Consider the following 13,848-nt stretch of genomic DNA (forward strand, 5'->3'; position numbering starts at 1 on the left):
CAGGCAAGTCCTGCACCTTGGTCTCTCCTGGCTTTAAGCTAGGCAAATCCACCTCAGAGACAGGTTTCCAGGGGTGAGGTGGATGCCTGGGGAGGGCAGGGTTCATTGTAGGGGGTGCTCACAATGCTCCTCACATTATAATATGCTCCATAGTTCAGGGAAGGCGGTATAATTTGACAGGTCTTTGCATTTCTAACTATAAGAAAAACCTGTTTTGGCCTGAAAACACTCTGTGTGTCTCCTAGGACTGAGCTGTGGTGGTAGGCAAGAGATGGAAGGAAGAACAGGGATGGAGAAACACCTTTTTTGGGGCAATTTTGTTCTGCGAGGGCCCTGGCATGGGGCTGGAAGGGAGCTGGGTAAGAGCTGGAAGGAAGAACAGGGATGGAGGAACACCTTTTTTAGGGCAATTTTGTTCTGCGAGGGCCCTGGCATGGGGCTGGAAGGGAGCTGGGGGGTGGATGAGTTTAGTTTTAGTGCTACATCGAGGTCTGACTGCTGGGATTTGTGTGGGCAAGAAATGAGAACAACCCCAGCTCCTCACTAGGAGAATCCAGAGTTTGCACCGAGGAGGTGCCCCTCATTGATCGTTGCTTTCCAGAGTGGGTGGCTGGAAATGCACATGAAGCTGCCGAGCAGCCTCCCACTGTGGGTGCTTAGAGCCTGGCTACCGATTTGCAAACGCCTTTTAGAGGTGGGGAAGGGGGAAAAAAACCAAAAAGGAACAGATGTGATTTCCTAAGGGTGATTCAAAGCCCTGAAATCACCCCGAGCTGCTGAAGGAACTTGCCACGAGCTTCCCCAAACCAGCGGGGCTGAAGCAAGCCCCCTGGTTAACACAAGGCTGCCCACAAGTTTGCTTCACCCCTGCTGGCCGGGTTGCTTCAGCTTCCTTTGGAAGTCCATTTTGACATCTGAAGTGTCAAACACCTTCTCATGAGGTGAAGATCTGCTACAGGGACCGGCGTCCGCTCAGCTCTGCCTGACCCTGCCCAGGGTGGCAGGTCCCCTCTGGAGTCAGTTCAATGCTCAATGCTGCACCCCAAAATGAGTCACGCTCCCCCAAGACTCAATCCTGCACCCCAAAATGAGTTATGCACCCCATCCCACAGCACTTTAGGGTCTCTGGAGCAGATACAAGCCCCGAGGGAGAGAGAGTGGAGCTGGATCATTGCCACTACCCTGCCAGGGCAGAAGCACATCACCTCCAAGAACTGATCTCATCCCAGGGTTGTCCCATAAGAATCATGGGATCATTTTGGTTGGAATAGACCTCTAACATCATCAAGTCCGACCGTTAACCCACTACTGACAAGTTACCACTAAGCTGTGTCCCTCAGCACCACAACTACCCGTCTTTTAAGTACCTCCAGAGACGGTGACTCCACCACAACCTGTTCCAATGTTTGACCACCCTTTTCAGGTCAAAATTTCAGAAGAAATTTTTCCTAACGTCCATCCTAAACCTCCCCTGGTGCAAGTTGAGGCTGTTTCCTCTTGTCCCATCGCCTGTTCCTTGGGAGAAGAGACCGATAAGGGGATGTCCAGCTTTTGGGACAAGGGTGATTTGGGTCCTATGTGCAGCAAACCAGCTTTTCAGGAGCTCAGCACCCTGCCGGTGGGTGGCCAGCCCTTCTGCTCTCTGCAGCAGAGGGGTCCCCCTGTGCGGGAGTCAAGCACATAAATCTGGGTGCTGGGGGCACCCACAACCCACCCCGGGACCTTCTCCCCAGGTCCAGGCATGAACCAGCCTCTTCAGCGGTGCTGATGCAACAGGATATTTGCCAAGACAGTAGGACTTTATGCACCCCTGAAACCCGGGGTGCCAGACTGTTGTTGTGTCACCCACTGGGGCTGTTGGACCATCACACCAGAGGTGGAGAAGAACGAGCTACCACACATCCTGAGCAGAGCAGGACCAGGATGCAAGCAAGCAGAGGTGATCACCGGGTCCTCCAATAATAGCAGGACAGTCCCCAAATCCATACGCATCCTTTTGCCCCCAAGCAGAAGCCACAGCTCCCAAAAAGAGGGGACGTCAAAGCAACGCAAGGAAGAGGGTGTTGGATACACCTTGGCCATGCCACAGAGGGATACTCCATCAGGTGGGTGGGCAAAGTGCTCCTCTACCCATGGCCACGTTGTTTGGGGATGGCATCTGGGTTCCTCCAGCCTTGCTGCCCCCAGAGCAGTTCTCCAGCAGCACCAAGCAGGGGGTGTGCAGCCCCCAGCCCCCCTCTCCGCCTTCACCCCTAGGTTTTAAGGCCGGATTCCATCTTTGCAAGCTGAGGACCAGGCCATCTGCGGCAGGTTCCTGCTGCCACCTGGTGGCATCTGCCACCGAGGCTGCTGGGGGGGCCACCAGCCCGGGGAACCCCACAGTCCTGCCCTGCTCCCTAGGGTGGCACCCCGACCCACTGATGGGAGGCAGAGCCTTGTCCTGTGACCCCCCCTCTTCGTCACACCCCCTATTTCTACACCACAGAGCTGTTTGCAATAAGTAGGATTATTCTGATTTATGTGTCAGGAACTAAACCTAATTTTTTGGGCTAAGCTGGCATCACGAGGACATGCACTGACTTGCAAACACCCAAGACTACTCTCTCACACCCCTCTGCTCAAGCCACCGTGTGATTTTGCTGGTATGGGTTCTTTTTTTTTTTTTTCAGACTCGATATTTCCACATCAGCTCTTCTTACCTGTGTCCCGTGAGGAGCAGGAGAATGGAGAAGCACCATGGTTCCTCCAGGGGACACCTCAAAGCAGCAAGCAAAAGGTGGATGCAGATGAATGCTAAATCCTCCTCCTTTTCCTTTTTTTTTGGAGGGGGTTGTACCCCACATCCCTCTCCCTGAGCTTTGCCTCGATGAAGTGCAATGCCATTGGACCCTGCCTACGGACTATGTCTCCCCCAGCTGCCACCCTGTCCTGTCCCATCAAAACAGCCTCGGGGTGGCCCTCACAGTGCTGAGCCCCTCCCAGAGCTCCCAGGCTGGAGAAAAGTGGTTGAAATCCCCGAGGGATGGGTTTTATGAAGGACTCTGCAAGCTCAAAGCAGCAGGCAAAAGGTGGATGCAGATGAATGCTAAATCCTCCTCCTTTTCCTTTTTTTTTTGGTGGGGGTTGTACCCCACATCCCTCTCCCTGAGCTTTGCCTCGATGAGGTGCAATGCCATTGGACCCTGCCTATGGACTATGTCTCCCCCAGCTACCACCTTGTCCTGTCCCATCAAAACAGCCTCAGGGTAGCCCTGCCAGCTCCTCACACTGCTGAGCCCCTCCCAGAGCTCCCAGGCTGGAGAAAAGTGGTTGAAATCCCCAAGGGATGGGTTTTATGAAGGACTCTGCAACGAGGGGATGTGATCCAGCTGGGGTTGAGCAGTGCCTCCCAGCTGGGACCCAGCACAACATCCCCAACCTGCCTGGTCTCCTTGCCCACCACGGACCCCCTCCACCCATGGTTGACCTCCTCCACCTGCTGCAGACTCCCTTCACCCCCTGAGAGCCCTCCACGCAGGTCCAGCAGCCCGGTGGCTGGCACAGAAAGGGTTGCACAATGCCCAGAGCTGTGGCAATTGGGGACTTTGATGCACTGCGCGCGTCGCGCTTGTTATCAGTCTAGACACGCCGATAAGGATGAGCCACAGAGGGGTAAAACTGGTCGGTCCTGGGGCGCCGGTGAGGCCCATGGCCAGGAGCCGACCTGCTGTCGTGGGCAAACTGGTGCCCAGAGCCCAGCAAAGCCACCCTGACGCCGCTGTGGATGGGGACGTGCTGCCGCAGGATGGCACCGTGGTGGCAGCAGGCTCGGAGGGAGTAGCCGGTGGAAGGGACCAGCTCAGGCTGATTCAGAGCAATTTTCCTCCCCTATTCCACTCATTCCCCGGGCGGATGTGTGCTAATCGGGGCGGTAGCGGTGGAGGGAGGAGTACGGTGGTTGGAGGTGCCATTGCCATGTGTTGCCCTCCCGTCCTCCATCCTCCTTTACAAGTGCTTCCTGCCTGGTGTGGTGGCTTCCTCACCACCATGCCTGGCCACCCTCCAGTGTCCCCAGTCCTGGGATCCTTCCTGCAGCTGGGCATGCACTGTCCCCATGGCAGAGTGATGCTCTTCCCAGACCGTTTGTACAGAGATAGGGTCCTACCAACATAAAGCCTTAAATCCTGAGCACTTGGCCATCAGGATGGCTCCAGGCCATAAGAAAACACTCTTGTGTCTCCATCAAGGGCATGGCCGGGAGCAGCAGGAGCTCCAGCGATGTTGTGGGGATGTTGGTCTCTCTGTGGGGTTCGTGCTAAGCAACCTGGCAAGGCTGTACCCCAAAAGATTGCGGGGCAAATCGTGCTGCTGTCTGTGCCCAGTTGCCCAGCCACCCCAAATACAGCCCTGAAGTGAGTCCCCCAGGGGTGGGGGTCTCTCAAAAACTCTGGCTTCCAGGGACCATCTACTGCAAGAACAGCCCCTGGGCTGATCAAGCTTCTACCAAAAGCATCCGTGTGCCGAGCAGCCTTTGCTGCTGAGGGCCTGCAGCGACTTGCTGCCTCTTGCTTCATTGTGCCAAGGTAAAATTTAGCTCCAGACCATGGTCTGCATCTCATTTGCAACCCACTTAATTGCAGAGGTGCCTTGTGCTGCGCTGGCGGTGTCAGCAGCCGTACGTGGGCGGCACAGGTTGGCTCCAGCAACCCCTCCTCTCCCAAAAACGCTGCTACGAACCCGGCCCTGCGAACACCGCCTGGGAAGATTGATGTCGAGCGTGATCTCATCTGGCTTCGTACCGTATCTGGCAATCTTGGGACGGTGCCTGAGCCCTTAATGAAAGCTGGCACACCCTTCATAGCAGGGATGGCTTGTTACACCCCCTTTCCAGGTGAGCAAACCTGGGGTCATTGACTTCTCCGAGACCACACAGAGAATCGGCCGAGAGCCAGGCGTCCTGCCCCAATGCAGCATCCCCACAGCCCCTATCCTGTGCCTTGTTCTTTCCCTGGGAGCCCTGGGGCAGCCTGGCCCCACGAATGGCTTGGTCTGCTCCATCGGGGCTGAGATTCATCCTGTCCCGATGTGTGGCTCGGTTTGCTCCAATCGGGGCTGAAATACAGCCTGGTACCGTGGTCTCACTGCTGGGACGGGTGGTGCCTGTCCCTGTCCCATCGAGATTCTGTGATTCTATGATTCTACAACTCTGTGAGATGTAGAATGGGCCACACCAACCCCCTGCAGCGCTACAGGCTGGGGGAAGTGTGGCTGGAGCTGCCTGGAGGAAAGAGACCTGGGGGTTCTAGTTGCCAAACGGCTGAATATGAGCCAACAGTGTGCCCAGGGGGGCAAGAAAGCCAATGGCATCCTGGCTTGTACCAAAAATAGTGTGACCAGCAGAAGTAGGGAGGTGATTGTGCCCCTGTGCTCGGCACTGGGGAGGCCACACCTCGAGTGTTGTGTCCAGTTTTGGGCACCTCAATCCAAGAGAGATCTGGAGGTGCTGGAGCGAGTGCAGAGGAGGGCAACGAAACTAGTGAAGGGCCTAGAAGACAAATCATATGAAGAGCGGCTGAAGGAGCTGGGGCTGTTTAGTGTGAGGAAGAGGAGGCTGAGGGGAGACCTCATCACTCTCTACAACTACTTGAAAGGACACTGTAGAGAGGTTGGTGCTGGTCTCTTCTCACAGGTAATTAACAATAGAACGAGAGGGAACGGCTTCAAGCTCCAACAGGGGAGGTTTAGATTGAACATTAGGAAGGAATTTTTCACCCAAAGAGTGGTCGGGCGTTGGAACAGGCTGCCCAGGGAGGGGGTGGAGTCCCCATCCCTGGCTGTGTTGAAGGGCCGTTTAGATGCAGTGCTGAGGGACATGGTGTAGGGGAGGACTTTGTAGAGTAGGGGAGATGGTTGGACTCGATGATCCCAAGGGTCTCTTCCAACCTCAATGATTCTATGATTCTATGATTCTATGATTCTATGTGTAGTAAATGATTTTCCCACCGGAGGGAGCTCATAGCCCCGTTGGCCATGGCCAACCGGGGCTGGCGTCACCAGGCGTCCCCACGTCCCACACTCTTGGGAGCACGCTGCCCTGTTTGAAAAGCAGCTCAGGGCTCTTTCTCCGTGCTCGTAGAAGAAACCACAGCTCTGCTGCCATTGTCCAAGCCGGGCAAACGTGAATGTGGCCAGTGGCAGCCCATACGAGACATGTGGGACAGCCTCAACAACATTTTCTAAGATTCTATTGCAACCCCCCATGAACTCACAAATGGTTGTAAAGGAGAAAAAGAAAAAAACCCATGGGGAGAAGCTAAATGCAAACTTTCATGTATGAAGAGAAAAAATAAACCCTTTTGGGGCAAGATAAATGCAAACTTCCATATATGAAGAGAAAAAACCCTTTTGGGAGAAGCTGAATGCAAACTTCCATGTACCAAGAGAAAGAAAACCTTTTTGAGAAAAGCTAAATTCAAAGTTTCGTATACAAAGAGAAAAAGAAAAAAAACCTTTTAGGGGAAGCTAAGTGGAAAGTTTCGTATACAAAGAGAGAAAAAAAACCTTTTAGGGGAAGCTAAGTGCAAACTTCCATACACGAAGAGAACTTCTCATTAACTTTTTTGTTGACCCAAGGAGATGTCTCCAGTGCTAAACCCCGGTGTTCCCCGCTCGGATCCTGGAGGAACGCCGGCGGAGAGCGGAGCTGCAGGCTGACCTACATAGGTCTTTCCCAGGTGTGCTGGTAAACATCCTTGCCGGGGGAAGGATAATAAGGGAGGCTCCCTGGGAAGCGCAGCAATGCGGAGAGGCAGCCCCAGAACAGGACTGACCGGAAGAAATCCTCACCCTCCACCCACTCCCCGGCAGCTTGGCAAGGAGTTTGCCGAGAGCTGCTCCCACCAGTCCCATCCGCGCCCGTCGGCTGGTTGATGCAGGTGAGCAGGGTGAGTCTCCGCCGTTTCTTTTTCATTTATGGACTTGAAATGAGCTTTTATGTTTTCGGGGTCATTTTTGCAACCGGTCTTTCCCAGCGGGGCTCGGGGCAAGCAAGGACTAAAAAGACACAAGCACAGGATTAGCTGCCCGGGCTCCCTCCGCCCAGCCCCGAGAGAGGGGGGTGTGTAGACACAGCACTTTCTTTAGCTGCAAGAGGTGATTCATTCAACCCCACAAGCGCCTGAGATGGCTACAGGGAGCTCCGACCTTTTAATTTAAGCAGGGAGTGGGGAAGTGGAGAAATGAAGTGAATTAAGGTGAAAGTTCCGAGAGGAGCCAGGGTGGTGGGCAGCATCCACTGGTTTATTTTTATCTCTGGTAAAAAAAAAATTAGAAACACTTAAAATGAACTGAATATCTTTTGAATTATTGGAAGGGAATGTGGGGGTTTTCCTGTGGGCAGCGCTGCCCCCTGCCACCTCGCTGCCTCCTGAAGTTCTGCTCCTTTCCAGGGCTGGAGACATGTCTAAGCTCATTAAAGCCATCACAGACATGATGGAGAGTTACCAGGGCAATGCCAGGAGGGGGAAGAAATCGGAGCCCTTCAGCAGAAGTGAGTTCAAGAAGCTCATCCAGCAGGAGTTTGCTCCTGTCAAGGTAACTGTACGGGGTCAAGGGTGCAAAGAGGGATGGGGAAGGTGGTACTTGGGGGCGGTCAGGGGTGATGGGGGGTCCTGCAACATCCACCCCACATCCAGGGGTGGAACTAGATCTCTCCAATCTTTCATTTTCCCTGGGGTAGAGCATCACGGGACGGGGGTGGTCAGGGGTGATGGGGGGTCCCGCAACATCCACCCCACATCCAGGGATGGAACTGGATCTCTCCAATCTTTCATTTTCCCTGGGGTAGAGCATCACGGGACCCTCTCAGTCCCACTGACCCCATTTTCCTGCCAGGAAGGGGAGGTGGAGGGTGAGGAAGGGGTGTTTGGTCCCACTGTGCCTCAGTTTCTCCCCTGGGCAAATCCAGGTGTAACACCATGCTACAAAACCTTAGCATTGGACTCTGCACAGCCTCTGCTCCCTGCTGCAACCAGCTTTTTTGTTGCATTGCTCTTGCAATAATATGGGCACCCAGCCCTTGCTGGACCTCCTTGTCTCTTTGGGAAAGTCTGATGGGCTCCTGTTCTCTCAGAGGTCACCCACCAGCAAATACAGATACATCTCCAACCTGCCGGATTCGGACACCGAGCCCATGAACAAGAAGGAGAGGGGCTCTGTCAAACACTGCGTGTATTGAAGGGCAGCTGCTCCTGGGGCACCGAGGCGAGGAGGTAAGGGAGGGCTCGGGAGTTCAACAAGTGGGCAAAGCTCTGGAACAACATTTGCATTGCCTCGTTAGGTGGGGACAGATTCCTTCGTTGGGACCGGTGTCAACCTGAGGTGGTGCATGGCTCCCCAGGTCTGATTTATCATAGAATCACAGAATGATTTGGGTGAGAAGACACCTTAAAGATCATCTAGTTTGAACTCCCTTGTCACGGGGGGACACTTCCTACCTCCCACCAGCCCAGGTTGCTCCAAGTCCCGTCCAACATGGCCGTGAACTCCTCCAGGGATGGGGCAGCCACACATCCAGGGATGGGGTTGTCCCAGCAAGCCCAGTCCAGCTACAGCTCCACGGGGACCCAGAGGCTATTTAATCAGCTCTAATAACTCCAATAAATTTGCACAAGTTTATCGGGCACAAGCTTAGTGTGAAGCAGAGGTGTTGCAGGGTGGTCGGTGGGGAATTGGGGGCTGTCGGGGAGGGATGCAGGGCTTTGGGGTGGCTGTAGGTGAATTCCCCTACAGGGTTTTCTTCCCTCTTCTCTAGGATCCCTGAATTGCCCCGTGGGTGAAGGACAGAGACGCCAGCACCCTGTGGGCACGGTATGATCACCTTTTGGGCTTTCCCTGCCCCTCCGGTGCCCGCAGCACCTGCCCTCGCACCGGTGGTGATGGGAGAGATGTGAAGACCGTGCCCTGCTCCACGTATTACCTCCGTGAGGCAAAAATAACCCCGGGTCTCTTATTTTGTCCCCAAGCTCCACAGGCGTCTCTTTGGGGTGCTTTGCAAATGCAGCTTAAGGACAGGGGCAGATTTGCTGTTTTCTTCTCCTAAACACAGCGGCAGAGCAACGGCTGATGCATCAACCCCTTCTTCCACGAGCTCCTTTTTTTTTTAATGAGTAGAAAGTGAAAAATCCCCAGTCAATAGGGCTGGAATGAGCCATACAATTAGTTGAGTCAGGCTGTATAGTAATGATGAATGAAGAGCAGCAATTCTTCAGGGAAAATTAAAAGCCTGCGGTTGGGAGGTAATCTCCGGCTCATTTGAAATGAACGGCAAAATTCCTACAGGTTTCAGGGGGGGGACAACACAGCAGAGATGCACCTCAATATCCGTGAGGACATTTCAGTCTAATAAATGCTGGGGCAGCATACAGGCTCTATTTTCCATTTGAAAAAAAAGGGGGAAAAAGGGAGGCTTAGCCCTCATTATTTTTTTATTTTAGGAAAGCCTTTACCCATGTCTTCGTGTAATTAACCTGCAAAGAAACACTACTGAGAGTGAACGGCCAGAGGACTAGGAAAAGGGACTGTTTTCCTTGGCTGTGTTTGGTTAAAACGTTGCTCCCCGATATAGAAAGCAGTAAACAAGGCCGTTTTAATGACAAGGAGGGGATGGTAGAAACCCTGAGTTTCACTGGGAAGAAATCTTACAGATAGTTATCAGATTTGTAATAGTTATATCCTCACCTGCACGTTTTTTTGGAAAGTCAGGGGAAGACGTGTCGTTTCTGACAAGGATTTGCTTTATGGTCACTTTGTGACACAGATGGATGTTTTCTGCAGTAGTTTGTTCCTCTCAAGCGATGGAGGTCCGGTCCTTTGGCTGCCACGTGACTGAATGGGTTAATACATCAGCTGCCTTAACTGTGATGTTTCTGCATTGTAAATAGCCAGAAGGAATTTTGGGGGGCTTATTTTTCTCTTTCTTATGTAAATGGTTGTAACACCATAAAAAAAAAGCAATAAAAACTGTACAACACGATGCCTGCCTGATTTTTGTGAGCCACCAGGTGACCACCAGTAGCCCCCCTGGGCAGAAGGTTGCTCAAAGCTGTGTTAATAAAGCTGTCATGGTGGAGAAGCCCCAAGGGGATGGGGCAGGAATGCAAAGTCCTGGGGGTCTTGGGGCACCGGGGGCCATCCTGGGTATCTAGAACCATCTCCACACCCTGGATGTAGGGCCCAGACAGGACATGCTGTGGGATGGGGAGAAGTTTTTGTGTTTTTCCCATCACCTGGGACCTGTTGGCCCCAGCTGGTGGAGGAGAGCTGGTGGAGGAGAACAGAGCTGGTGAGCACCCAGGCATGATCCACGCTGGTTGTGGCTGATCACTGGAGCATCACAAGGGTTCAGAAAGAAAATAGATCTACACAAATGGCACGAGCATGTTGGTTAATCCAGCTGCCCCCCTATAGCACAGACAGAAAACCACAGAACCACAGAGCCACAGAATGATACATGTTGGAAGGGGCCTCTGGAGATCATCTAGTCCAACCCCTCTGCCAGAGCAGGGTCACCCAGAGCAGGTTGCACAGGATGGCATCCAGCAGGGTTTTGAATGTCTCCAGAGGTGGAGACTCCACCACCAAATGAGGATGAGGGGCTTAAGGAAAGACCGACACAAGACAGGTCTGGGGAAGTTCATGCTTTATTGTCTCATGGGCACCTCATGGGGCCAAAGCACAGCCTGGAGCATCAGGCGGAGGCAGCAGGGAGGCACACGTGATGCCCCTTCCCCAGGGAGTGTTGCTTCTTGGGGGGCTGAGGAGAAGGTGCACGTCCGGGCAGCCCCGGGGCTTGCAAAGCTTTGGGGAGCCCAGAGGGAGCTGGTCCGTGCGTGGCCTTTGCTGCTGGAGACACCCCATCACTTCATCTTCTGCGAGGGCAGCTGGTGGACCTGCTGCTGCTGCTGCTGCTGGCAGTGGACCTGGGGCTTCCCATGGCAGCCACCACCGCCGGAGCTGTGGCATCCACCACCGCCGGAGCTGTGGCATCCACCACCACCGGAGCTGTGACAGCCACCACCGCTGCCGCCGGAGCTGTGACAGCCACCACCACCACTGCTGTGACAGCCACCACCGCCGGAGCTGTGGCAGCCACCGCTGGCCTGGCGGGTGTAGCGCTCCTGCCTGTGGCACTGGTCTTTGTCCTGCCGGGAGCACATCGTTGTGTTTTGGGGTGACCTGTGGGGAAAGAGGAGCTGTCAGGGGCTGCTGCGCTTCCCACCGCCCCTGGGATTGCCCCACCGCCCCGATCTTGGGGTCTGCCCCAGTCCCACCGCCAGCACTGTGGTGCAGGATTCCAGGAGACCCCCACAGGTCTGGAGCAGTGCCCTCCATCCCACCAATGGAGGATTTCATCACCAGCCTCCCTCCATGCACCCCATCACCCTGTGAACATCCCCTCACCCCAACAGCGACGTTCGCATTAAACCCGCGCTCCCCATCCCTTGCTGGGAAACGAGCCCCCAAAGGAGGAAAATCCACCCGTGCTGCCAGACTTACCTGAGCTTGGGGGGAAAGCAAGAGGAGGGAATGAAGATCCCCAAGACTGGAGCAGTTTTATAGAGGTCTCGGGTCCCTTTGCCCGGAAATGAGACAGCTCCCTGTCATAACGATCTATTAATTTAATACCCAATCCCCATCAAACCGCCCTCTGTTTACATCTCTCGCCTGACTCATTTGTGATGGGTATCATTCCTTTTTTATCTGTTTCCTGTGCCACATAAGTATCTAATTGCCAGCCTCACCTGCCCATCATAGGAAAACCCGTGGGTGCCTGTGTTTCCAAAGGCTCGTCTGTTTGGGGTTTGTTTTGTTAAATTAAATCCAGGCATAATTATAGCCCCGTCCCATGAGGCTCTGCTCACAGAGTCTAATCCCTGCTATTGAGTCGGCATGAGATAAAGCCAGAAATAATCCAGGTAGAAAGGAGTGGAAAGTTGCTCTCCTCCCTGAGATGCTCGGTCTGAGGGAGCTACTGTGGCCATGGGGACAAAGTGGTCCTGGGCTTCCTCTAGAGGATGGCCTCAGGTCTTCAGCAGGGGTTTTCTAGCACCCGTCTTTGACCTAAAGGGTGTGAATTACCCCCAAAAGGCACCGGAGAGGTAAAAAGACAGTCTTGGGGACTGCTGAAAGCCTTGCAACCCTCCTGTATTCACATACATCTGAGTAAGGTCCCTGAGTGTTCCGTTGACAGAGACTAGCTATTTCCATCCTCTTAATGACAAAGATCAGGAAATGAAGCCTGAGGAATTAAAAAACCTATCTGGTCCTGGCTACCTCATTGGTCTGTCTTCTGGAGCAAAGCTGGAGCTCCAGAGATGGCCCGTCTGCACAGCCCTGTCCTGGTTGAAAAGCTGCCCCACGCTTCATCACCCCACAAAGTACATTGACCTCTAAAGGCTACAGCTCCATATTTAGAGGATAAAGGCAAGAAAAAGTCTGAGACGTAGAAGATAACCTTGGGAGCTGCTCAAAACAGACATGGAGATCCACCTTGTTGCCAAAGGGAAATGTTTTGGTAGCTCTCCAAGGGAGGAGGGGATAGCACCGACAGACACCTTGGACTCTTTGAGCTGAACTCCAAGACACACATCAATGAGGGTTATTTCCTTGTGCTCAGCACCGCTAGTGACACTGAAAATTAGCTCCTTCCAGCTTCTCCTGGACGCCGTTGGGTGATTTCTGTTTGGCTTCAGGCAAACACCCATTGGCAGGGGGTTGACCTGGCCCCCGGGGTCCCTGCGTCCTGCATGTGGCCACTCTTGAGTAGAGGGGGATGTGGTGACGACAGGATGAAACCTCACTGGAGGTGTTCCCAGAGTGTGGGTGGCTCACTCTGCTCACACCCAAAATTTGGGATATTTGAGCTGTTCATCACGAACCTCCCACCTGGTGGCGAAGGCTGTCTGTCCCACCCGAGGGGTCGGCTACGGGGAGGATTGCAACCTTCTCCTCCAACCTCCCAGACCTGTGGCTCAACCAGCACGAAATGCGGTCGGCATTTACCGTGCTGACTGCTGCTGATGTCATAAAATTTCATACAGAAACCGGTGGCTGCGGTTGTAATTAGCAGAGGAGCCGGGCAGACACCCACTTGGAGCTGTGTGTGCTGGAGGCAAAATCCATGTGGCTGGTGGAGCAAGTGCCTGTGTGCACAGAAGGGGACGGTTCCTGCACGGGCTGAGAATGGTGTCCACGGGGCTTCCTGCTATTGCTGTGTGCACCCCTCCTACCACCCAAAATAACGACTGGTGACTAAAGTCTCAAGGACAAATGCATTTCTGGGCATGAGTCTTTTGCAATCTGTTTTTGTCTTTTTTTTTTTTTTTTTTTTTTGAGGGTTTTTTGAAAAAGAGTACACTCGTTTTTTGCTAGCTCCCTTCCATTTTGCATGTCCACTAACCCTTCTACAGATTTTTTTTTTTTTTTTTTTTTCTGGAGGATATTAATAACAAGTCGCGTCTGGCCCGGGTCAGGGGTGATGTTCTGCACCGGAGAGTTTAACTCTGATTTGCTTTTCATGATGATGATCTCGTTCATTCAATGAGGAGGGACATGTGAGTGTTGTCAGTGTAACCAGCTCTGCACCAAGTTTCATAAAGGCTGGTGTTTTTCTCGCAGTCCCCAGACTCTCAGACATGTTAGTTCAGCTTTCAGTTCAGAGCAGAAACCACATCAAAACAGAAGCAGAGAAGCCTCTGTCCTTTTTTTTTTATTGTGGTTACAGGAAAAAAATAAATATCTTTAAACAGTCAAAAACCTAGGGGGCAAAAGAAAGGAAGATCAAAAAATACGGCTAGTAATCACTTGTAG

The 13,848-nt window shown here is 53.3% G+C and overlaps 1 protein-coding gene across 1 annotated transcript; it reads right to left on the minus strand.

The window, feature by feature from the left end:
• Positions 1–10,895: 10,895 nt before the first annotated feature.
• Positions 10,896–11,195, minus strand: LOC106899590 (loricrin-like). The gene has a single exon (XM_014961467.1). The coding sequence runs from the start codon at positions 11,193–11,195 to the stop codon at positions 10,896–10,898; it is 300 nt and encodes a 99-aa protein (XP_014816953.1).
• Between the last annotated feature and the right edge of the window lie 2,653 nt (positions 11,196–13,848).

The sequence above is a fragment of the Calidris pugnax genome, unplaced genomic scaffold (assembly GCF_001431845.1).
Source record: "Calidris pugnax isolate Ruff unplaced genomic scaffold, ASM143184v1 scaffold516, whole genome shotgun sequence".
NCBI classification, from domain to species: Eukaryota; Metazoa; Chordata; class Aves; order Charadriiformes; family Scolopacidae; genus Calidris; species Calidris pugnax.